Source organism: Pangasianodon hypophthalmus, chromosome 8, assembly GCF_027358585.1.
Source record: "Pangasianodon hypophthalmus isolate fPanHyp1 chromosome 8, fPanHyp1.pri, whole genome shotgun sequence".
In the NCBI taxonomy this organism is placed as follows: domain Eukaryota; kingdom Metazoa; phylum Chordata; class Actinopteri; order Siluriformes; family Pangasiidae; genus Pangasianodon; species Pangasianodon hypophthalmus.
This window is the reverse complement of record NC_069717.1, coordinates 7,768,395-7,795,212: the sequence shown is the minus strand read 5'-3', so window position 1 is coordinate 7,795,212 and position 26,818 is coordinate 7,768,395. Positions and strand designations below refer to the sequence as shown.

General features: G+C 38.9%; 1 protein-coding gene across 2 annotated transcripts; it reads left to right on the top strand.

Annotated features, from left to right (window-relative positions):
• The first annotated feature begins 1,141 nt into the window (after positions 1-1,141).
• On the top strand, positions 1,142-25,658 carry LOC113535810 (solute carrier family 26 member 6). Of its 2 annotated transcripts, XM_026929336.3 has the most exons (20): positions 1,142-1,890; positions 2,140-2,349; positions 5,496-5,635; positions 6,757-6,867; positions 6,938-7,113; positions 7,994-8,158; positions 10,920-11,072; positions 13,371-13,453; positions 13,611-13,758; positions 13,873-13,986; positions 14,329-14,406; positions 14,622-14,717; positions 15,257-15,363; positions 15,452-15,521; positions 16,783-16,875; positions 19,299-19,403; positions 19,482-19,646; positions 20,134-20,188; positions 21,725-21,843; positions 23,486-25,658. In XM_026929336.3, exons 2-20 carry the CDS (start codon positions 2,216-2,218, stop codon positions 23,507-23,509), a joined length of 2,136 nt encoding a protein of 711 aa, XP_026785137.3. In that variant the 5' UTR covers positions 1,142-1,890; positions 2,140-2,215; the 3' UTR covers positions 23,510-25,658. The 2 variants fall into 2 exon arrangements, with proteins under 2 accessions (XP_026785137.3, XP_053091807.1); XM_053235832.1 differs by lacking the exons at positions 1,142-1,890; positions 2,140-2,349; positions 5,496-5,635 and adding an exon at positions 6,155-6,218.
• The last annotated feature ends 1,160 nt before the right edge of the window (positions 25,659-26,818 follow it).

The window sequence follows — 26,818 nt, the reverse complement described above, 5'->3', positions numbered from 1 at the left end:
AGCGCTCCCCATTCCACAGCCAACTGAATGTTGGTTAGTATTCAAGGGGCTGTACATTGCGTGACTGTTGGCCTTGGTGGATTTGGGCAGTGTGTAGAGCTTGATCCACCAAAACCTGATTCAAAGCAAGGCTTTGGAAAGGTTTTAGGAGGTCAAGGTGCAGTGTATACATGGGATGTGCACATATAACTCATGGTGCCTCTCACCCCATATACAAGAGCCAAAAGTATAGCATTAAGGTGGCGGTTAGCCCCCACCTTTCGCAGCAAGTAATTTTGAGGACTGATTGGCTGGGATTTAGTGAGTTAGCCACAGATCTAGGACTAGGTGGGTCCCAGCAGTTGGCACTGTGTAAGGTCTGCGCTCCCTTGGCTGCCAACACACTTCTGAGTATGTCACGTGATCAAGAAGGGGAACAGTCACGCAATGATACTTTGAAAAATATATTCAATTAGGTTGTATATTGAATTAGATTGACAGTTTAAGCTGGTGCAGCACTAACCTTTCCCCACTTTGCTATTAGTAGGGATCATTTAAACTGAGTGAGCCAGGACATTCCAAGAGAAGAACCAATGACCCAGTTGTTGGTACCAAAGGACCACAGGGAAATATTTAATATTCAATATAACCCCAAGGCAGGGCACCTCAGGGTGGATAAAACACTAGTTCAGTTAATGGCTCCATCATTTTGGACAATCATTTATGTCTGTCAATTGCAAAAAGCCAAGTTCAGTCCCACTCATGACACTCAGATTCTGAGCCGGATTCTGGACCGTTGTGAGTCATCGTGTCTGAAAATCACAAATGCAAAGAGGAAGGTCTGTAGTTCTATTGTGAGAATGTATATGGTGAGTTTAATTCACCCTTTCTCTTTAAAATCCTTTTTCTCCTTAAAATCCAGGTTTCTTCACGCTCTGAGCCACCTGTGATTCAAACTGCTTAGACCTCAAAGCTGCGAGTGTTTTCTGTTGAGTTTTAAAATTGCGCTGAAAAGCGTGGTCTGAATAAACGTGAGCCCGGAGCTAAGATTCCTCCTGTCTCTTGAGTCTTCATCCACACCCTCACACACCAGGGTTCTCCAGTGGTGCAGAAACCCGGGATTGAGGTAGACTCCAACGCCGCCATGGAAACCTCCCCTCTAACTGAGATCGTCTTGGCCCTCGCTACCCTCCACCAAACCCAACACCATAGTCCATCATAAAGTCCATCACAAAAATAGGACCACTTTGAAACATTTTTAAATGTCCAGGTTCCAGTCTGTCTCTGTGTCTCCCTTTTTTTCTTTTAAGAGCTCTCTTGGAGGTCAGACTTTGGTATTTAGCAATAAACTTCTGGTGTGTGTGTGTGTGTGTGTGTGTGTTGTGTGAGTGAGTGTGCACCTGTTTGGCCCTTTTAATACCAGATAGGACAAGATACACATTAACAAGGGAGTCTGAATAAGAAAGATGTGAGGCCGTGAAGGCCATGGCTATTCTGTACTATAGTGTCATAAAGAGTGGCCTGAGACAGATGCAAATGCAGTTAAAGCATTTTATTGGAAGACAGGCAAACAAATCCAAAACGTTAGGCAAATTCAAAATCAGATACCAGGCAAGGGTCAGGCAATAAGCAAACAGCATAAACTGAGATATATCAAAATATGGAAACCAGGAAACAGGCAAAGTCAAAGCCAGAATAGCGAAAGGCTTGGTAAGTACAGAGGTTTACACAACTGAGCATTACTTCACAACGAGTCTTTGTTTGAGAGTCTCTTTTAAGTGTGCAGCTAATTGGGAACAGGTGAGTGTAATCAAAAGTCAGGGGATTGTGAACGTTAGCGATGCTGAGTTCTGGGAAGCTTAGTCTGGGGCGGCCATGTCTGTAGGCTGTGGTGTGTTCTGGGAAACTGTGGTGAGTACAGGAACTCGCTAATCTTGCTAATCTTGAATTACAACTCTTTTTGTTAAAAACTCTTTTTAAAGGAGGTCATTGCTCAGTGTATAGTAGTGATCAGTAGTAAGGAATTATCTTAATAATATACATCCATTGTTGAGGTTAATTTTCTTTCCTTTCTTCAAATTTTCAGTAAAAGATTGAGGACGTTGTATGTGTGCTGTGAACTGATTGATGTAACTTAAAGAAAAAAATTATCTGTTATAGAAACAGACACTGCATTACTGGTAAAGGTTCACAGACAGGAGGAAATTTCGAACAGAGCAACATCATTGCAGCAGAGATGGAAAATATGATAAAACGGAGGGTGGGATACCACATCCAGCGGGAAGTCATGGACGAACTCAAAGTTGATGAAGTTGCAAAAAAAACAGATGTCCATACATCACTGTTTGACAAAATTAAGGAGTCAATGAGGTAAGGATAAAATTATTGACTTTAGGAGTGGTCAATTCAGGAGAAAAAAAGCTTCTGGTTTAAAAGAAATATTCCATTTTTTTTCCCTAAATGCTATCTGTAGCATCAGTAGCAGGTGAAAGAATTTCAACATCTTTCCTCTACACTGAGGAATAAGCTTAAAAACTGTGGGTTGAAACTAGCTTAGTTTAAGTGCAGTTGTTGAAGTCCATCAGTGGAAACTATGTTACTGTGTAATGTAAATTCAATACTACAACCATTACACTCGAACAGTAAAGGTGTTAATATGAGAAAGTTATGATAGAATGCTGTATCCAAATTTCCAACATCACAGAAGACAGTAAAAAGCAATTCTGTTTACTTACACTTTTACAGTTATCCTGTTTACTTAGACTTTTAAGATGGTCTCAGAAATTAAACATGATTCTATTTATAAATTCATTTTCACTGAAGAATTCATGAAGGTCTTCTACAAAAATGTGTTTTGTATAAAATTCATAATGACTGTCTCAATCAGGGTCAAATTTAGGATGGTGGGGGCTGCTGGGCTTGAATCATTATTGCGGCCCTATACATACACCAAAAAATCAATTCTGCTATAACACAGAAGATTAGCTACTATATCATGTTTGTATAGTATTAGCAGACAATTTATGGATTAATAGCAACTACTTGTCACGTATTTCCCCCTCGCGCTGAGCACCGCAGCATAGCAGCTCACAGCGCTCCGGCGCATACTTCCAGGTTGTCTTGTGTTTGTTTACTTTACCACGTTTGTTTTGTTTAGGTTCTTGTCTTGTCTTGGCCTCCAAATGTCTTGTCATTGGTTGTCTCCCTAGGATGTCTTGATTACTGTCGCCTGTTTTCAGTTTTCCCTTTGATTATTTTGTGTATTTAAACCTTCGGGTTTCTTTGTTTGGGGCAATGTGACGTTCAGTATTTGCCTATCTGACTTTACCGAACCATTGTCCTGTGTTGTTATATTCTGCTTCTTGATCTCGTTCTGTCTCCTGATTTTTGCGTTTCGGATTAACCCCGATATCCTGTCTCCCACGTGACACTACTCAGTAACTCTCATACATTAATTGTATTTGGTTACCATTTTCTATTTCTCTATCAATATTAATTATTAATAAATATATCTTAAAAATTACATATGTTCATTACAAATATGAGGTTAAATATGTATGCTCCCTGCTGTTGCTTGCTAGTTTTGGAGTTACTATTTCAATTATATATTTTACTTCTTTCCAAAAGAGAAATTCAGCTAATCAGTTTGTGTGGGCAGTATTTGGTTCAAGTGGCATTTCATAGCTGCCATGCAGCAAAACCATGAGTTTAAATCTGTAGGACTTAATCCATGAGGGAAATAGGCAGTCAAAGGTTAAAGGCGTGTATTGATTTAATTATGTAAATATCTGACTCCAGTTTAACATAAATGATCTGAATCCAATATTATTTAACTTAATTATCTGACTCTAATTTATTATGTTAATTAACATAATGTAACTGATTCCAAACAATAACATTTTAGTTGGAAGTGTAATATCTCAGCATTCACTTATATTTAATAAGCCAAGTGTGTTAGAGGCTTTTATGTAGCCTATTAATTAAACAATTATTCTGCTAGATCAGAGTTTTAATAGACTTGCAAGCAAAGGCCTTTTCTATTTACTTGTCAGAGATTTAATTTAAATTTGTAAGCATTAGCCTTTCATATTTGTTTGTCAAAGGTTTATTTCAAACTTGTCTAACGAACCATTAGTTTAATCAACATTAGTCATTAATCTATGGACATTCATGTAACATACTACCTTTCAATAAGAACTACTGAGTGCTTTAAGAGTAAGTCAACTACAAAGTTTTTATAGGTCACAGAATACAAGACTAACATGTATAATAAGTAAATGTGGAACCTTGAAGATTCCATTTTGAGACCGGATGGAAAAATTCTCCACAACACCTTCCCTCCTCCTTGTATTTTGCCTTCCCTACTTATACCCCTGAACGATTAACTTTGAAGTTAATATTCAATGACAAGTTTATCAAATGAGAAGGACACCATATATTTTATGGCAGGATGGAACTGCCAACCATGAGAACTCACACCAAAGTATTAGATAAGATATCAGTTTCTGGGAAAGAGTTTGGGAAAGGATGATGAAAGGTCCTCTGAATAGCCCAAATGGCCCTGGTACACATATAGAGTGTGTGTGTGTGTGTGTGTGTGTGTGTGTGTGTTGATGTACACTTATGTACCTTATTCTGTAAATGTTATTTCCTAAACTTGTATGATACTTTTGATCTCACCATACTGTTAGGACTGGACTGATATCATAAATGCTCTGAGCAATATTTTGGCTAAACATGATTTAATGGCTAGATTTAAATCATGCGGTCATTCCTGCAGCCAGGGGTGTGAAATGACCCCATGAGTATACAAGACTGTACTGAAATCAGGCAGTTAGTCAAAGTTTTTTCACGTTTTCTTTTTTGCCGTAGTTTAGCAATGGTTCCTAACATTTCAGTAACACAGATACTCTCAGAGTGAGAAAATGTTCTATTCTGAATCATTGGTTCTCCATTTAATGTCACATTCAAAACATGTAGTCTTACAATAGTCCAGCATGCCATTCATGAGCTATTGATCAGAAATACCTGAATGTCTGAAAATGAAACTAAATTTACTGCAGTAAAAGAGACACAATGCTACTACCTAAAATCAAACCTCTATGCAGCCACACAACACACTCTACTATGGAGTAGTAACAGACAGCAACATGCCCCATTGAACAAAAGCCACGATAAAGCTATGCCAAATAAAATCCCTAAAATAAAATACAGGGTAAGTTTTTATCTTTTGAAAATTATGGCATCAGGATGCTTTTTTTTCCTTTTTTGAATGCCACTATTGTATTTCAGATATGACTAGTTATTATCAAAATGCCATATGACTACATCAAATGTATTTTAGTCTTGGATTAAACACAGTGTCCTCATTAACATAATGAATGTCTGAAAGACACTGAATCCTACTTACCTATGAGGCTTGAGGAATGAATCCCGCCTATCTGAAACCTATCTATCTTTGAGGCTTGAGGAATGAAAATGATCCCACTTGAGTCTTACCTAAGTTTCTGTGCCAGGTGTTCTCGTTCTCATGTGAAGAGCTGCTTTCTGTCATGTATTCCCCTGCTGTCATGGCTGCCACATTACTCACTGAGAGAACATGCTTTCGGCGATGTCGTCTCGGGGATCAGTGTGGGCATCATGAACCTGCCACAAGGTTACATACACACGCATACTCTTTAGTCTTATTTATACTTCAACGCCGTACATCTGAAAAATGAGTTAATTTAAAGGAATATTTCAGTGGAAATAAACTGAATGACACAATTTTACATTCAAAGCATATTAAGTGTCCAAAATTTGACTGTTTAGTTTTGCACTGGAGCTACAATGTAATTGTCAGGTGGCTGAGATGGCTCAGGTCAGGTGATTTAAAAGCAGGATAACAAGCACAAAACCAGAATCACAAAAACCAGATGGACAAACCAGATTAAACACCAGAAAAGCAAACAGAGAATAAAATGCTTGATCTGGCAGATGCAAAATATAGAGCTGAGCAGATACTTCGCACTAAATATATGCCCGTTGTCTCTATTTATAGTTTGTGTGTGTGTGTATGTGTGTGTGTGTGTGTGATTAGAGCCAGGTGTACTGCATCATTAATCAGGCGAGACTGAATGTGTCGATGTGTGAGGCAGCTGGGCGTTGTAGTCCTGTCATATTTGTAGGCTGTGGTGCACTCTGGGAAATGGAGACTGGACATGGCAGTACTGTAATGTAGCTAACAAGCACATGAAAGTGTATGTAACCCAAAATCTTTTTCCTATATATACTGTATATATGCCTCAAATTACACAGTTCTTAAGTAATATTACAAAGATATAATAATATGACTATTATTAATTCTTAATTGTTATATAGTTAGTTGTACACAATACAACTTACTGTCATTTGTATAAATGAGCGAAACGTCACTGTTAGATAAACAGTGTAACATTATGGGGCAGCCATCTTGGACCACCAGAATTATTCATTTCCTTAGCATAAATAATGATCATACATTGTGTTACAACATTGTTTCACTTTGCATGGTGTGAGAGTCTTGTTTAAAGTGAGTATTTAAGTATTTGGGCATGTGATTGTGGAAAGATTTTATGTGAGAAAAATGTATTAGCTACATTAGCATCATAGCTCCAGTCTAAAACTAAAGAAGAAAACACTGAATAGCAAACAGGTTTTGGTTGATAGATGACATTTAAGGTAAACTATTACCTTAAGGATGATCACAAATCACAGAGATAACTAAGAACACAGGTGTGTTTGTCTGTGTGTGAACAGGTCTAGCATATGCACTACTTGCTTCTGTCCCACCTGTGTTTGGCCTGTACTCATCCTTCTACCCGATCTTTGTCTACTTCATCTTTGGGACTTCTAGGCATATCTCAATGGGTAAGCACACACATAACCACAAGGGCAGAGGACGACAACCTGATTGGTGTAAATTAACTTTCTGTCACAGGTACATTCGCAGTGATGAGCGTGATGATCGGTGGTGTGACAGAGCGCATGGCTCCGGATTCAGATTTCATGATCTTGAGCAACGTCTCCAACGTCAGTATCATAGACACTGTGGCCCGTGACAATGAGAGGGTCAAGATTGTTGCGGCTGTTACCTTTCTGTCTGGCATTATTCAGGTTTGTCCTGTGTGTGTGTGTGTGTGTAATATAATAATAATAAATATTCCTTTAATAATGGTGAGTTGTGATTTACACCACAATAGCAATTTTTAAAATATATCCTTGTTGTTCTTTTTACTACTTTCATAAAAGTTGTGTGTATATTTGTGAGAAATGCTTAAACATTACTTTAAATTTTACATTGTTGCAGTTTTAGCCTAAGAGCAGTTTTAGATATACCTATTTCAACTGCGTTCAATACAGCTGGTGTATTTCCCAACCTGAAAAGACCTGAAACTAGCCCCAAAAATTCAACATTGGAAAAGGAAGACACATTTTTCTTTTTTTTCTCAGTTCAGGAAACATTGCAGATGTACAGACATTACCACTCCATAGTCCCCTTTCCCTCTCCAAATCTTTGCACTATATCTTACAAAAAAGGTGCTGTACATTATAGATTTGTTTTTGCTGTGCAATTAAACATTTTTTTGTGGAAATTCATTAGAAGATCATGGTGGCTGTAGAGCATTTTTAAACTAGCCTACTTTGGCAAACCTATCATTAATCATCCTGTCTGCTGCTCCTCCTCCCCTAGAGTGAGCATCAGGCTGATGAGCCACTAATTGTAAGACTGTTCCATAACTGTGGAGCTTTGTAAGAAAAAGCTCTGCCCCTTGCTGTAGTCTTCATTATTCTAGGTACCAACAAAAAGCCTGCAACTTTTGATCAAAGCTGGAATAGTACATCATAAAAGTCCAAAGGTTCGCTCAGGACTGGGAACCAATGCACTGTGAATAAGATAGGGGTGATGTACTCTTCTGGTTCTAGTAAGGACTCTGGCTGTTGCATTCTGGACTAACTGTATTTTATGTATGTGTGTGTGTGTGTTTGTGTGTAGTTGCTCTTAGGTCTAGCGCAGTTTGGTTTTGTGGTGATGTATCTTTCTGAGCCCCTAGTTTGTGGCTACACTACAGGAACAGCTATTCATGTCATTGTGTCCCAGGTAAAATATGCACTTGGGATCCACCCCCAACGCTACAGTGGACCTCTCTCTCTTATATATGTATGTAACAACACACGCACACACACAGACACACACAAATACACATGCACATTTAGACATGCTCACCCAGAGTAAATTATTATAGACTTCTTTAAGGTGCAGTTTGCAATGTTTACAAATAGTCCTATAATAATCACACAATATTAATGATATCTTACAGAAACTCTGAATTGTAATATTGCCATGTAGTTAATCTGGCTAATTACTTTTCAGGGTTTTGTAGTTAATCTGGCTAATTACTGATTTTTTTCCAATCCAGGATATATCTTCACCGCCCCAGGAACAGTGCTGCTTATTGCTGTATGTTCAAACAGCTCTAGGTTTTTCAGGAAGTTGGCAAGCAACTTCATTATTTCACTAAGCAATGAGCTTTCCATGGTAGCTCCTTGTATCTCCTCCCAGGTTTCAGCACCACTGTAGGACATGGTGTGTGTGGGTGTGTAAAAAAGAACTCTGGAGACAGGCAACTTTTAAAGAGCTTTATGCTTCTTTTGCTTCTCTGTGTCTCTGTGGGTCACAGCCTCTACCAAAAGAAAAAACACACATATAGGTAGGCGGTCTGTATAAGACACAGGTGAGAACCTTCACGTGTTACCTGCCAATCCAACCTTCCTCTTCTCTCCAGCCACAGCTGAAGCTCATCCACAGCTGAAGCTCATCCACAGCTGAAGCTTGGACCATAGCTGAGCCACATTGAGCCACATTTTAGCATCCTTCATGTAGGGGAGACAGTGGAGTAAGTTGTGATCAGAACAGAGGAAAAAGGGGTGTTGTAATAGTTAGTATCCAAAAAGTCCTTCTTCTGTACTGTACAACTGTACTTTACCCCTTACTGAGAGCTCTCTGGTCGATGATCCTTCCCCTTCACCACCTCGGACAAAATGGCCCCACCCCTCTGTCCAATACATCAGTCTGCAGAACACAAGGAAGAGAGAAGTCAGGATAATGCTAAAGCAGGCCCTCACACAAAACCACATTTACCACTGGACCGGATCTCGTCCTTCATTTTTAGTCACATTAGTCAATGGGCTGATGGTGTCCAAATAATTATGGATCAATCCTATGATAATAGCCAGCCAGCCCCTAGAACTGCATCAACATCTTTTTGGTCTTGGGTCTTGGGCAGGCCACAATTGCTTTTGTCTTGTCAATTTGGGGATGCGCGACCCACAATCATTACTATAAATGATTCACACAAAGGAACATCTCATTGTGGTACTCTATGAGGTTTGTGTGACCAGATAAAGAAAACACATTTTATCTGTGCTCTCTGGGACGGATATAAATAGTCTCCACTAATGGACTGGGATTGGCTGGACAATGGCCAATGGACTGAGCTGGGGTTTTTTAAAAACTTCCAGTCCCAGTTCCTAGCTCCCATTTCCCATCCACCATCACCAGAGCCACAGGAATGCCTCTCCCCATGGTTTAAGAAAGTTGAGGAAGTATATTTGACGTGAATAGCCTCTAGCCACGTTCAAGGGCCCCTTCCACCTAACGAGTAATTTAGACCTTGACATGGCTAATAATACAAGCACTCTATCTCATAGTGCAAATTCCCTGTAGCCCTGTTGTAGCCCAGTTCCCCTGTCATACAGTGGAGACTGTTGCTCCTGGGCCTTACACAAATTCTCCTGTGTTAGTTGGCCCAAGTTGTGGAGTTTTGGTCTTAGGTCCAGAAAAAACTGAATTGAGTTTTTCTGGTTAAAAGTGCCTCCCTAATGAGATCTTAGATACATTAGGGCTTGTGCCCATACATTAATTCAAATTGGAAGAACCCTGTAAAGGCTTATGTGACCTCTCATAATGCAAATAACAGTGGTTCATGTTCACATCCTGAACAAACATACAAGTCATGTTTATTCATGTCAGTCATATCAAATGAACATGTAGACACTGGTGCAAATTGATTTAATCCCCAATAATTTGGATAGCGCATACAGTGTCCGTGACGTGAATGTAATGCCTTTTAGGATTCCAACTTGGAAGATTATTCAGAAGAGTTCCTCCTCAACATTGTGCTGAGATGTTGAACAGAGGCACTGCTTCTGGTAATTCTGGATTTCTGCATTCCACCAGAATTATTACAAAGCGATACCATTATGCGCTCCTCTCTAATGGCCTGGCGAGGGACTAAATTATCTCTCTGAGCCAAGAGGTTTCCATGACGGTGTCTCGTATGTCCTCAGTGGGTTTTGGCACCACTGTAGAACCCAATGTGTGTAGGTGGGTGAAAGAGGACTCTGGAGACAGGTGTGCTTCGTATTTTATTTTCATGTCTTTTTTATATCTTCTAGTGTGCGCACTTTTCTGTCCACTTCTCATCCACTTAATCAAGTCAAGTTCCAACTAAGTTTAAGTTCATGTTCAAAGGAGTGTGTTGTGTCAGCTCTGTCAACTTCATCTCTCACTGGATCACAGCCTCTACTGAAAGGAGAGAACACGCAGAAATAGGCATGTGTCCTCTTCCATTCAAAAGTGTGACTGCTGCTTTAATTTAACTTATTTCAAATCCTAACAATGCCACAGCCCTCCATGGTCGGGAGTCCAAGACAGCAAAATTGGTGGCATGCTTTCAGCACAATTGAAGTTCACCTCACCGAGAGCAACGGCTTTAAAATGACAAACTACTTCTTTAAGATAACTCTGTGTTGTCAGTTCAGCTATCCCATGCAGTAAGAAAGGAACCTTAATCCATTTGAAAGCTGATTTTTAATAGATTCCTGCTTCTTTCTCTTTCTTGCTGTCTGTCTCTCCTCAGACGGTGTTGGACGTGTGTTCACTGCTCGGTGAGACAAACATCGGCACACTGGTTGTAAGCATTGTAACCATCGTGGGTCTGATCATTGCTAGGGAAGTGAATGACTACCTGGCACCCAAACTTCCTGTTCCTATTCCTTTTCAGCTTTTTGCTGTGAGTGCTTTCACACATGTACATTCCCCACACAAATACCGTACACTGTCGCAGACAATCATGATATAAGTCACCACTTCACTCCAGTGTCTCCGGTTCAGTCCTGAGCTCAGGTTATACTGTCTGTCCCCATGAGTTTCCTCTGGGTTCTCTGGTTTCCTCCCACCACCTAAAAACATACTGGTAGGTAGATTGATGACTCTAAATTTCCCCTTGGTGTGAATATGTGTGCATGGCGCCCTGCACTAGACTGTCATTCCATTTATTTATTAAACTTTGTATATAAACTTTGTATAGATTCCAGAGTGAAAGTGTGTGTGCACACAAGAAGGCTTGGTGCACAGTCAGCATTCCAAAGGTGTTCAGTAGGGTTGAGGTCATGGTCTGTGCAGGCCAATCAGGTGATGGTCAGGTGTCCACATAATTTTGGCCATACAGTGTATTTAAATTCAGATGTCCCATTCATTGTTGATTGAGGTAGGGTGATGATGAAAAGAAAAGTAAAAAGTGTTAATTTGGGGGAATGCAAGGTGGTCCGTTGTGTCCAGAAACGGACACAATTACCGCTATTGAAACCTTGACAAATAAGCTAAAAGAAATAAAAGGAAGCATGTTTGAAATACTAATGACATTAAAAGAACGTGTTAAAAATATACTATTGCTCTGGTCTCAGCTATTCACAATCTGGTGGGTAGAGATGTGAACTGGGACATCAGGCTTGGTGGTCAGAGAAGATGAGGAGGGGGAGCCCATTCTTCTGTGCCATGTTATGCAGCACAGCACATGTCCTCACAATCTGGCAGACTTTTTCTGGTTGGTATAGTGGTCTCCCACCTGACACTTATAGACAGTAGAGAGTGTGCATCATTGTAGCGTCTCTCCTCTGTGCTATGTGAGCTAGGGAATGAAAATGAAAATGACTTGTACATTTATAGAATGAAATTGCTTTTGATTGACGAATGAAGCTTGAGTAGGCGTCCTTATAGCAACATGAGTACAGTAAACTGCTCCAATTTGGGAAATATTGCTACAAATTACAGTTTGATGTTGGCCTGTTCACCCACCAAGGAAATCTGATGTACCAACTCGTCAATTTAATTATGCCAACCAATACAACTGGCATGATGGAGCTTAAGGATGGCTAGGATCTCCCCAACCTTTCAGCTAATTCTCTCTGGAAGCAACCAGAAATTCAAGGTTTGTTAAGACCCTTGGCTTGTAAGTAAGTGAATAGGTATCGCCTGGTTTCACAGCATTGGTCTCTCTAAATCTGGGCCTATCTCTGCACATAGCTTCAAGAGAATAGCTCTTGCAAAATCTAAATCAGCTCATTAACTAGTCATCATCATTGGCAAGAAAATCTTCATGGTCTCTAAAAACATGTTCTTCCATTATTCCTCAGTTAGCATCACCATCTAACAATATCAAAAACCCACTGTGCAGTAGACAGCACATCATTTGGTGTAGCCTCATTATAGATCTGTAAATGTGTGCAATTGCTTCACACTTGTTTGCAGCCTGTAATTATCCACAATTAATACTAACTTATAACAAGCTACTAATTTGTTGGGGGAGGGAATTAAACATTGCACAATTAAAAACTGTGGGCATCAAAAAAGTTATTTGGAGCAATACATATCAATACATAGAAACAGGCTAAGTGACCACTCTACACAAATAAATTAATAAACTTAAACTTAAGAAAATAGCATTTAGGATTTACGTCTTTTCAAGTAGTCTATTTGTAGTTATTATGGAGCTGCATAATTTGATGACACATAATCTGTGTGATTTGCTCTTTTAGCTGTAATTACCTACATAACCACAAGGTGTCATCAGTTCCCTCTGTTGTGTTGTGTGTGGCTCTATGCATGGGTCAAAGCTTCTGTAAAAATATACAGAATGCCCAAGTTCCCATCAAGTATTTCTTTATAAAGAAATGTGTAGGAGGTTGTGTACACACATTCCAGACCCATTTTTGAGCATATGCACCATTTATAAAATTTGATCAAATGTCTATTCAGCATTTCAGGCAAATATCGTCCCTGATATCAATCAATCAGTACCGGATTGGTGCATCTCAATTTTTAAGCCCCAAATATTTATCACCACTGAACAGAGGAAACAGATTTAAAAAATTACACATACAAAAGCACACACTCATTTCTTTCATGTGAAATGAAATTTCAGTTCATTTCAATTATGTACTTATGTCGTATGATGATATATTTACTGTTATGATATTTATTTAAATATTTTCACTCACTCTTTTCAATATTTTCACTCATGTGTGTGTAGCTTGTTATAGGTACTGTAGTGTCATGGCACTTTGATTTCAAGACGAGGTACAATATGCACGTTGTAGGCCAAATACCATCTGGGTGAGCCTTTATTTTGCTCTCTCATTGTATTGTTTAAATTTTAAAAAACACTGCAAGTGTATAGAACTTTGTAGTGATAATGCTGATATAAATAAATTAACAGTAAAAGAATGGCTGAAAATAAGCTTATCCTTGCCTGTCTCTTCTTCTGGGTAAGTCTGAGGGCTCCAGCAATGCCTGCATTCTCTAAAATGGGATCTATGATCAGTGATGCATTCGCTATATCTGTTGTGGGTTATGGGATCACCATCTCCCTCGGCCGAATGTTTGCTTTCAGATTTGGATATAAAATCAACAGCAACCAGGTGAGAGATTCATAAATACAGTATATTACCTGTATAAGTTCACTGACTTGTGTGACATGCCTTTAATGTCTACAATATCATTATTTCATTATTAATAGTTTCCCCTTGCTATAGGAGCTGTTAGCTTTGGGGCTGTGCAACTTGATCGGTGGGATTTTCCAGTGCTTAACCACCAGCTCCTCCATATCTCGCAGTATGGTACAGATTAACACTGGGGGAAAGACTCAGGTGAGAATACTGTATAAATTATTAAATGAAAAATAAATCAGTCCAAAAGCAGCGTTAACATGGATTAAGTGTTTGATTGTTGTGTGGAGTTCTGGGAGATGACACTCATATCCAATCAATATGCTACACAGATTATTTGCATTTTAATGCATTTTAAATTTATTGGACTGAATGACAGTTATGTCAATTATTTTAAGAACAAATGTTATATTGCACTTATCAAGCCACTTAGGCCTGATAACAGCTGCAAAAACATTAAATAATTAATTAATTCCTCTTGTTAGGGTCATGGATATATTCCTCTCTCTCTCTCTCCCTCTCTCTCTCTCTCGCTTCATTCAGTTTGCAGGTGCTGTCTCAGCTGTAGTGATATTTGTGGTCTTGCTGAAGTTCGGACAACTCTTTGAAGACCTGCCAAAGGTACGAGGCAATACAAGGATAAAGAGTGTGTGTGTGTGTGTTTTGCCTGGGTGGATGTATATGTGTGTATAATCCTATGTCCTGAAAATATCACAAAACATACACTGGCAGTTAATTGTTCTGTTGCAGGAAGTGTGATAAAGGTTTGTTTATGCGTGTGTGTGTGTGTGTGTGTGTGTGTGTGCGTGTGTGTGCATATGTGCGTGTGTGTGTAGGCAGTATTGTCTGCTGTTGTCTATGTGAACCTACATGGCATGTTGAGGCAATTTGGAGAAATTCCAAGACTATGGAGGAAAGACAGAGTGGACATGGTGAGAGAAATGTCATTAATTCAAGTTCAGTTCATTTCTTTTCACAACAAACATAAAAAGGTGCTCTACAGTAACCTTGATCTAGATCCCTGAGATGAGGAAACAACCTTGAGAGGAACCAGAGTTAAAAGGGAACCTGTCCTCTTCAGGTTAACTGCAGATAGTGGAATTATAAATCATTACAGTATACAGGTGTAGAAGAGTCAAGGAAAACAGTACTAAATATGTTGAAAGAATGTTTCTGTTAGAATATTGTAATTATTGTCATAAGCTGAGCACAGGACAGGCATTATGATTACAGCAGTAGTTCCTAGGAAGTTCTTAGGAACTGCAAGACTGTTTGGTATCCAGATAAGATTAGTCACAGCAGCAGGAGATGAGTAAGCTATACAGAGTTCTACTACTTTTTCTCATCATCAGGAGACAGTGGGAGATTTGTTGATTATTTTAGTCATTTATAAATGGAGAGCTTTGTGCTTTCAGTCTGTTGAGAGAAGCTGTACCATTACAAGTTTGTTTACTGTACTGTCCACATGCAGCTGGTCTGGGTGATGACGTTTATTCTGACTGTGCTGTTAAATCCTGATCTGGGTTTGGCTGCGTCCGTCGCCTTCTCCATGCTCACCGTTATAATCAGGACACAGCTGTGAGTGTGAATGTTCACAATTATCTGCATCGCAGTTAAACCTTAAACCAAACGTTAACATTAACATATTTCATTCTCTTTGTTTCAGATCGAGGTATTCTCTCCTTGGTCAGATTCCTGGCACTGACATCTACAAACCCATAGAGGACTATAACCAGGTACAAAAAAGGTATTTAGGTATTTGGTGATATTTAGGTATTTAGGTATTTAGGAGTCTAGGTAGTGACATAGTTCCAAAAAGTTTCCAAAAGCTGTGAAATAAGGTACCTTAAATTGTGTAGGGGAGTTTTCATCGTGCAGACTTTTCCCACATCTATTCATCCCCTTACCATTTTCTGAGCATCTTATTATATGTTGACGCTTAATTTCAGGGAAACTCCTCCTCAGATGAACTTAATTTAAACTTATTCAATCAAAATATTTTTATAACATATATCATTCCAAAAAATAAATAATCCAGGCAACAAAAGACCTTGCAGTTGTCACATTAGTGCCAAGGTTTTCTTCTACAATACTATTTGTATTTTGTCAAGTGGGCATCTCCTATCACAACAATCTGGTCTGAGAACAGAGCAAAATGAAAAGTGGGGTCACATGATAGAGAGCATGATAAGTCTGGAGAGAGAACTTGAGCCCACGCACATAGGACATACCAGACTTACCCCAGCAGAGCACAGGCCATGCAAGGAGGACGGCTTGTGTTTCTACTGCAATGCAGCTACACACACCATTGCCAGGTGTTCGCATTAACTTGTCCATCCAGTGGTGCATCTCATCCACCTGAGAAACCCATAGGAGATCAACAGTCCTTAAAAACTTCTTCAGGTCAGAGTATTCATTATAAGGGTTGTGCTACAATATTTATACACACAATGTTGTTTCAGCACTACTCAATCTGGAATTTCATGGACCATGAACAGGTTCAAATGCATCTCGGACAGCAAGAAAGGACTAACTAACTTGACTGCATCATTGCCTTAACTCCATTTAACAGCAGCACAATGGACTACAAACCCCATGATAAATCACATGGTCCACTTTCCAGATTGCCAGATTCTATTCAGATATTGACAGTGTTTGTTTTTGTGTACCTTTGATACTTGTTTTGCTCAGATTCAGTCAGTTTGCTGATTGCCTGACTTTTTATGTTTTTGATCATGTTTTTTGGATTTACACTTTGGATTGTTTGATGTATTGTGTTCATCAAAAAACGTGTTTTCATTCAACACAAGCCTCATTTCTGATAGCAGTATAATGCAAAATGCAAACCATATGATAACATAAATGAAAGTGAGTGACTAATACCAGAGAAATGAAGACTGTTCAAAGGGAAAACAGACCATTTTACCTTTTTAGTTTATCTGTTTGTGTGTGTATTTGTGTGTGTGTGTGTGTGTGTCTCGCCTGTCTGTGTTGCAGGTTACACAGATTCCTGGTCTTGTGATTTTCCGGTGCTCTGCTACACTGTACTTTGCAAATGCAGAGATGTATGTGGCACACCTCTATGAGAAGGTGATCTCACACACACTAATACACACTCATAAACAGTCCCGCCGTGAAACAATGGAATACCTGTCAATGGAATAGAACATGTCAAAAATAATCTGTGATGGGTGGCCTGTTGTGGCTTGATGTAAAGCAGAGTAATGGTTACCACCCCAAAGTTTTGTGTTGTGCTTCTTCAGTTCACTGAAGCATTTAAGCTTTTCCTTTCACCAGTGAAGTGAGTGGGACAGCTTCTGAGCTAAACACTCTTATGAATCATTAGTAGAAGTTGGCATACCCAAGAAACTGTTGCAGCTTTTTCATGGTTTTAGGTCGGGGCCAAGATGTCACCACTTCAACCTTTGACTGGTCAATTTCCAGCCCCTCTTTTCTGAGGATATAGCCAGGAACTTGACTGACATTTCTGTAATAGAGGATTCTCTGGGACCTTCTGGAGGACTTGGTAGACATGCTGAATATGCTCTTATCACTGAATCTCACTAACAAAGTACTGAAAGACTAAAGGTGCATTAACAAGCCCATAGATCATTACGAGATATTCATAGTGCCCAAATGTGGTAATGAATGCTGTCTTCCAACAATCTCCTTCTCTAATACAAATCAGATTATGTGCACTTTGCAAATCCAGTTTTGTGAAAATCTTGGCTCCTCTGACTTGGTAAAGTGCTGAAGGAATGAGAGGAAGAGGACACTTGTACTTGACAGTGACAGCATTCAAACCTCGGTAATTGATGGAAGGTCAAAGACCTCAAACTTTTTTCAACGAAGAGGAAACCAGCTGCTGCTCTTTGACATGCTTCCTGATGGCCTTGGTCTCTGGAACTGACAAGGGATTAGCTCTGCTTCTGGGCAGTGAAGACCCTGGAAGGAAGTTGTTAGCACAATCCCATGGACCATAAGGAGGCAGGGAGCAAGCTTTGGCTTTGCTGAACACCTAGGCCAGGTCCAAATATGGTTGTGGAATCATAACTATAGCATAACTATTTCCATAACTATTGTCTTTACTCCGTGACATAATCTTACCTCCTCTCCAGGAAATGGAAGGGATTATGGGTAGTGAGCCAGAGGGAACAGAGCATGATAGGGTTTTAGTATGAAGAACTCTGGTGTGCATTGTGAGTTGAGTGATGCATTTACTGATTCATCCTTTACCTAAGGGACTGGTAACCAGAGTGTAAATGCTGAGAGATCTGTGCATAGGGACAAGAGGTACTTTTAGCTATTTCTTCATCCATGAAGTTCCTGTGGCATCAGAGTCAATTAGGACTCTCTACCATTAAGGTATATGGTTGGCTAACCTGAGAGGAATGCATTCCTTCATGCTGAAGTGCAATGGGGGTCTGAATTGTCCCTTTTGTCCACAATATAGACACAAACCCTCACATCGACTGAAATCCTTTTTACTCACTCCTGAAATGGTGATATAATTGTTGTAATATCATTTGGTCAAGTGGCAGTGGTCCAGTCAGGTTTCCAGTAACAGCGAGATAACTAACTTGATTTTGTTGATGTCCCTGGGATATATACAGGGAGAGCTGGCAAACACAATTTAGCATTGTGCCAAAAATCTCTTGCATTTTTTCTGGAGAACTGTCATGTATGTCTGGATATGTGATACAAGGTTGCAACTGGAATACTTTTGGGTTTGATATTCACATTTGGCTACTCAAGCTAGCACCAGAAAGTGAGTGATCTGACAGCAGTTCCTGTTGGGAGGCCTGGATGAGTTTCTCTACACTGAAGGAAAGCCCAACAACTGTCCTTGTGAAGAGATGGCTATTTGCAGATCCTGGACTTTCAGCAGAGACTCAAAAGATGGTTTAGGCTTTGTGTGTAGGAGATATTAATATCAAAATCCAAGACAACATCCAAAACTCAGAAACATGTTACAGGCACAGATCAAAACACAGGGAAATCCCAGGTCACAATAAGCCAATGGGTGAATCAAGGGAATGGTCAAGAATGATCAAGGGAGTGGCAAGGGTCAAAACACATGAATATTAAACACAGATCAAAGGCTCAGAACTTTCTCAAGATAAATACTGACAGACACTGGCAAGACCTTGCAAAATGAGTACTTATATAGTTAAAGTAGTCTTTCATATATTTTTATACTCTCTCTCTCTCTCTCTCTCTCTCTCTGGCTTTTCTATCTCTTAGTAATTAACTAAAACTGGTTAGATTTACTATCTATGCTATGCAGTCAGCAGGACAAATTTCTCTAATATTAAATTTTCCTAATTATCATTACATAATCACAGATATTTTTCTATCATAATTGTTGCAATAACATTTCCCCAGGCACTTCCAATATAATCTCTATATAATTTTTTAATCAATTATACTGGCAGTATAAAGTGTTTGAATGTGAAATTCAAATAATACTTGAAACACCCACAATTGAATATCACATCTGTGTCTGTGTGTAGAGTGGGGTAGATGTGCCTAAACTCCTCTCCCACAAGAAGAAGCTAGAGGCAAAGAGACGCCAAAGAGAGAAGAAAGAGGCAAAACGAGCAAAGAAACAAGCAAACGTAAGAATATAAACCATGGTTCTGTGTGTCGAAGGTGCATGTGTAAGTCCGTGAGTCTGAATTCTCTGCTTTGTCCAGGGTACGGCACCAGAAATGTCAGACCTGGAAGAAAAATATGAGGTTGCAGTGGTTATGACTCGAGAACACAACCAGAGCCCTGACCTCACTATGCCTAAGGCCATCATCCTCGATCTGAGTCCAGTGAACTTCCTTGATACAGTGGGAGTGAAAACATTACACAATGTGAGAACACTAACCATCCAAGCTCACAGATATATTTAAGCACTATCACACAAGCAAGAGTGCTGGTGTACTGAATATTAGCCTGGCTGTGATTTGGGCCCAGGATTGCAAGTGTATTACCGCTTTTATACAGTTAACAGTTCTATGAACAAGGAATTAATATTGATTATGCCATGCAATGCACAGACTGACAGACAGCTTATAGTGTGTGTAGTAATGGCTTCGATGTGAAAAAAAAAATTGCTAGAATTGGAATTTTATGTAGAGAACACAGACAAGCAGAGTGATACAATCAGTGAAATTTTTTTTTTGTTTCTATTAGGCCGCTTGTTCAGTCAAACTAGTGAACTAGAGCTAACTGTTGTATAATAGTGTACATACAACAGTTAGGTCTGGTTCACTAATTTTCACTGGACAAGCGGCCTAATAGAAACAAAAAAAACATAGATATTAATTAATGCATGACGAGCTACCATCTCTTTTTCAGATCCATGAGGACTTTGGGAGTGCTGGAATTAAAGTGTTCTTATCAGGCTGTCAACGTGAGTGATGAACACTAACACTTTGTGTGTCTATGTGTGAGACACAAGCAAGTGACATAGCAACAATTTCAGAAAAAAATTCAAAAATTGACATAGCAACACTGAAATGATTTTTTTTTTATATTTGAACAAAAGCAAACCACATCTAACTTCAAGCGGTTCATCAATGTTCAACATTGGGTATGCATCAAACTTAGATACCAGAAGTCCAGACAAAAATGGACCAACCCACCAGCCTTGGGAACCAAGACCATGGGGCTGTTCCAATTACTGTGGGACGTCTTGAGTTGAAGAAAATTTGAGAACTACACTTTAAATGTTCTTGTGTAAATGATAGGGGTGGCTGCATGCAACCATGTCTGGGGGAGTCTCAATGCTGTACTTTATGAGCTTAGTGTGACAGGTAGTGGCGAAAACACATCAGAAAATTCCTATTGGAACCTAGCAACCTGTGCTATCTAGGACAGAGAGGTGGTGTCCACAGAGGAGTGGGGTGGATTGAGCCGGACATCTCTGGTCTCAGCTCCACCTTCTCAGGAACCACCATTGGCAAAGCCACTGGGATCACTTCTTGCCATAGTTTAAGGAGGTTGAAGTGTGTTTGAAGTATATCACCTCTATCAGTTCTCCTGACCCCACAGTGTGAATTCCTATATCCGAGTACTCCTGTCATACATTCAGGATCGTCTTTCCTGGGCATAATGCAAATTCTCTTGGATCATTTCAGTACATTTCACAGGATGCTGGTTTCGGGGCCCTGGCACTTCGGGCATGAGAAGTGCCAGGTGGTCTTCCAGCAGCTGGATGGCTTTTTCAAGGGATGCTGGCCAGTGGCACTGGACCCACTCCGTTAATAGTTTTGGGCATTGAGTGACAATCTGCTCCAGCACCACCACCCCAAGGATGCCCTTAGCATCCTGCACTGTACGGACAATAGAGAACTAAACCTGCACTGGGCAAATGAAACAGACTAATGACCCACTCATCACTCTCAGTAAAGTGTCCTGCACTCCTTAATACATGTTCCATGTGCAAAGCCGTGCGAGTCAGTCCTTTAAAAAAAAAAAAAAAGCTCATTTCTTAAACCACCCCAGTCAATCTTTAGATATGCCTTTTATATGATTTTATTTTAGACTTCATCTGTCATCTGTTTGCACTTTGCAAGCATCATAGTCAATAATTAATTTGTGAATTATGCTGTTATGATTAATGACAAGTGAGATGAGAGATCCTCATAAATCAGTTTACACAATCAATTACCACCAATAGGGGTTCCTGCTTATGCGTATATATACTCACATCCTCCGGCACAAGAAGAAATTAGTAAATAACATTCTATGCACAGAATGTGCATATACATGGTACACATATTTAACAATTCAGAACCCTGGTCCAACTGTGCTGAAGTGTGTGAAAGCATGTAAAGTTCTGAGTGCTCTACACAATACTGTGCATACACTAATACCACATTACAGCCACCTCACTATCTCTCTCTCTCTTTCTCTCTCTCTCTCTCTCTCTCTCTCTTTTTCTCAGGATGTGTTATTGACCGTTTGGAGAAGGGAGATTTCTTCCATGACAAAGTCACTGAGCCAATTCTCTTTTCCACTGTGCATGATGCTGTTCTTCACTGCCAAGGAAAAAACGCACAGGCGGTAATGCATCAACACACACACTCTACTTAATTAGAGCCATGGTAATGAGGAAATACCATGCTGTAGCCAGTTTTGTATGGAGAAATACTTGGCTAAATAATAATGGCTACTCTCTCAACATCTATACACACACTGGGATTATGCTTAATTAGAGCACTGTGGAAATGCTACAGTACTGCTGGTTTTCCATGGTAGCGCTTTAATAAGCCTTGTGATGACTACACACACCACATGCAGACACACACATCCACTCATCCACACACGTTAGCTCCATTATCACTCTTCCTGCAACAGAGCAATATAGGCCGCATGGGCCAATGCCAAGCAAATGCATGATTGTTAGATGGTTTAAAAAAAATCAATACAATTTAGAGCATACATATATATATATAGTGTAGCTAGTGTAGTATATATATATATATATATATATATATATATATATATATATATATATAGTGTAGCTAGAGGTTACACTGCAGTCTTGTTAAGATTATTCCTAAAAACAGTACTTGCTCACTAGGGACTGCCATTTAAAGAAGCAGCATTAAATGAAGTTGCTTTTCTTTTCTTGTTCTTTTTTTTTTTGTTCGCCATAGCTAGCCAGCTAACTGTGATGAGAGATGTATTTTTTCTCTTCAAAACAGCGAATTTATCAGTATTATTGTAGATTAAATAAGCTAATATATCTGTTGATTTATCTAAAGCAAGCACATGTATATACAGCATAATTAATTGAACAGTAAGAAGAAAGCTACTTTGTTTACTGCTGATGTTTTACGCAGCCATGTTGATTTGACGTCACCTGTTGAACTCAAAGGAACTCAGCGAAAAAAAATTTCTTTGTTTTTTCCTGCTCAGAGGTCCACAAGTAGGCTTGCTGAACTGGCAAAAGAACAAAGCACTGGAGTGATAGCCTTTTAACTCGTTGGCCACCTTTGGCAATCATTTATGTTCTTTTTATTGACTGTTAAGGTTTGAGTTTTCTTTTCAAACTCTTGCCCACCCTGTTTTACGCGGGCCCACCCACTGTACAATTTCTAGCCTTGCTACTGGGTATGAGGGCTAATTTTGATATTGTATATAAAATTGGATTTCTTGATAAATCTAAAAGGTGTCCAACTGCATTTCACCTTCAAAAATTCAATATTCAATATAGAAAAAAGTTTCTGGTTTTGGAGTAACTTGATGGTCAATGGGTTATAAAAGACCGTGTGTAAGCATCCTATTAAACCAGTTGTTCCTTTTTGAAAGGAACCAAACCTGGAAAAATGTGACTTTTGTTATCTGACGGCTGAAATGACAAGGAAATGCACTGCTAATTATTTCAGGACAATGTTTTTTTTTTCCTGCCCCAGGAAAGTGTGTTTGAAAATGAGTTAGCTGTGGTTTCTGTAGGGAAACACACATATTTTATATTGATTCATCCCTAAGACTCAGGGCAAACTATTCAATAACTACTAAGAATTACTGTGTATTTACAATACTGAGGATCAGTCTGGACCCGTTGGTGGGTGTTGTAGCACTGTGTCTATAAAGCACCACCTGTTATAATGTACCAGAAGTGGCGTTCCGCTTCAGAGTGGCAGCACAAGTATGCACATACTGTACAAGTAACATCTGTGTTATCTCCTTTTTTCCGCAGATTGAGAAGGCCACATATTTCTGAACCTGAATCCATCTCATACATGGAATGGAGCATCGCAAATGCAGCAAGAAATATTTGATAACTCTAGAAACTAACAAACATCTTTTAAAACCAATCTTTTAAAAATAATTAGGTTTTTTTACATGTATATGTCTGTAAATCCACCTTAATTAATGACAAAATGTAATAGCTGAAAGTTAATTGATGTATAAATATCAGCATGTTATTGTGGAGACACTAGGTGCCACTATATAATGTCACGTATACTACAGCAGATTCAGGGTGATCTTTTAGACAGTCATTAAGTCAATGAGGACATAATATTAAATTGACTTAATTTGGGATTAAATTTACTTAACAAGCTTGAAAATCATTTCTATGTTAATAAAATATAATGCATTAATGCATTTATTGCCAAAAGTGCCAAAATTATGTTAATGTTATTTACATCACTTCACTGTTGAATTTTAATTCTGATTGGTCAGAAGGTGTTAATTTCTATAACAACAGCTTTGACAATAGTGCTGGCTGCAAGCCATTTCACAGGTTTATATTAATATGTGCGTTCTAATACGTTATCATGTCTATAGTAACAGCTTGTTCACAAGGACTTATATGGCAGATGTTTCACATAATCTAAGCGTAATAAGAATGATATTTATTTAAAAGGTGTTGTATTTAACAATGAGAAGCATGTAAATGTTGATATTGTGAAGCTTTTGGACAAGACATTTATTTCTGTAGACAGTCATTCAAATGTTTTTTTTTTTTCCATACTCAAGTGCATTATTGACACTTTCATTGTTAAAAGTGATCTAGCAGAGGTAAATTTCAAATATGAAACAGATCAATATTGTTTGCAAGTGAGAGAAGATATATGCACTGTAATTATGTAATTCTTTCATGTCTATGGTGTTTTAAAACCCCAGTTATATCCCAGGCCAAACTGACCTGGCAACGACCCCCAATAGTTGCCAAAAGTGACCACAAAAGGGTTAAATCTTCAAGCCAGACGTGAAGATGGCAAGGGAAAACCCCCTGAGAAGACATGAGGAAGAAACCTTGAGAGGAACTAGACTCAAAAAGGAACCCATCCTCTTCTGGTTGACACCAGATAGTGTGATTATGAATCATTACTTCTCCACAGCTGTATACTATAGAGTGACAAAGTGCTACATGTGTTGAAACTATTCTGAGTAGGAGCATTAGGGTCATTTTTGATTTTATTAGAGTTTTGACTCTAAGTGAATTTATCTACTATTCAATGATTGGAATGTAGACTGTTTTATCAAGTGTGGTGACTGATTCTCCTATGAAGGAGGCTCCAAGCAGAAGTAGAGCATCAGGATGGAGCAGGCAGGTCCGTCAGGCATGTCAGAAGCATAGCAGTGGAAGCTAATAACATGTTTATGAATAATTGTACCCAGAGGCAGCATAAATAGAGAAATGACCAGTGGGCCTAACACAGTTTTGTTTTATATTTCAGTACAGACCAAGTGCCACTTGAAATCAGTGAAGGAAATGTCTCCAATACTCATGTTGTATGTTTTTTGGGTCCCTGGCGGACTAATGGTTAGGCCACAGTGCTCTCACCACTCGGCCCAGGTTTGATTCCTGGCCAGGGAACCAACCCCAGCCACTGAGGTCGCATGCAACAGTGTGCTCTCGGAATTGTATGTGGCAAACACAGACAAATGGACTGATACACACAGTGAAACATTCCAGTGTGGTTATAGTAAATATAAGCACTCTTGGAATGTGGCTTGACCAATCAAATTAGTGGCCCTGAACTATCTGTTGTTTAATTACTCTTTAATTATTTTCTATTCTTAACTTCATCAATATAAAATAACTGTGCATTACATGTACAGAAATTAGTTTGCTGCAGAGGTAATGTTCACTAATTTTCACTTTAAAAATCAACAAAATATGTGATTTGGCCAAATATTTATTAAACAAGTGCTTGGTCTTTAGTTTTCTTTTGAAACCAGCCCATAACTCAGCCCATAACTGGCCAAAAGTATGTGGACACCTGAAAATCACACCCATATGTGGATCTTCCACAAACTTTGGCCACAAAATTGAAAGTACACAATTGTCGAGAATGCCTTTGTATGCTTTAGCTTTAAGATTTCTCTTTACTGCAATTAATGGGCCAAAACCTGTTCCAGCATGACAGTGCCCCTGTGCACAAAGCAAGCTCCAAAAATTTATGGTTTGTCAAGTTTGGTGTGGAAAGACATGATTGGCCTGCAGAGAGCCCTGACCTCATCCCCACTGAATACCTTTGGGATGAACTGGAATGCTGACTGTGCACTAGGCCTGCTCACCTGACATTAGTGCCCAACCTTCCTAATGCTCTTGTGGCTGAATGGTGTGCAGTGGTTAGATTATAAAGGTTAATTTTATAATACACTTAATACATTATATTACCCACTTTAATGATCATTTTTGAAAAATCAAGAATTAAGAGCATGAGTGAAATTCAGAGCACGCTATTTTCTGAGGATAAATAATAATGTTTATACCTAAAGAGGAAAACTACAGAGGTAAAAAGGAAGCAAAGGCAAAGTATATTTAGGATGATTAATCAGGACATCTAAATAATGAAATGTCCTTTTAGCATGATATCGACCTGTGGCCTGTTAAATCTGGTATTAATCAGTCACTCAACAGGAAGAATCATTCACCATATCTCCGATTTCAAGTGAATTATTATTTAATCACATTATGAAAAATGTGTGATGTCCTGGAAAAAACCCTGCTGGATGTTGGTTCAGCTAAATTCTGGCAAAACCCCTAAAAAAAATCCAAGTCTGAGCAACACTGGGTGTTTCTGCCTATGCTTGATACATCTACTTTTAGAAAACGACAATGGAGAAATGTTTTTATTTAGGGCAAATTCTGTATATTGTGACATCAGGTAATTCGGGACAACTAAACTTACCAGCATTTCTTTTCTGGCCTGATAGAAATAACATTTATTAATTCATGAGACATCATACAAGGGGTTGTGGTCAGCAAGGACATAGGAAGTGACCTATGAACTTCAGGATTACTTTAGCTGCAACTGCTATAATAATAATAATAATAATAATAATAATAATAATAATAATAATAATAATAATAATGATAATAATAATAATAATAATAATAATAGATAAACAAATAAAAAAATAGGCTAAACAAACTTTAACATGTAGTGTTTTAAATAGTTTTTAAGTTTGTTTGTTGGAGCTGGTGTTCCTTTTATACCACAGAGATTTGCCAACGATTACAATTTTTAATTTATCAGTGAATGGCACATCACACTTTTTAAGTGCTTATAAT

Coding starts and splice junctions, on each gene's coding strand:
- LOC113535810 (XM_026929336.3), top strand. CDS start 2,216: ATGGAAAATATGATAAAACGGAGGGTGGGATACCACATCCAGCGGGAA. Junction 2,350..5,495: donor AAAATTAAGGAGTCAATGAG/GTAAGGATAAAA, acceptor TTTCTGTGCCAG/GTGTTCTCGTTCTCATGTGA. Junction 15,364..15,451: donor GTTATAATCAGGACACAGCT/GTGAGTGTGAAT, acceptor TCTTTGTTTCAG/ATCGAGGTATTCTCTCCTTG.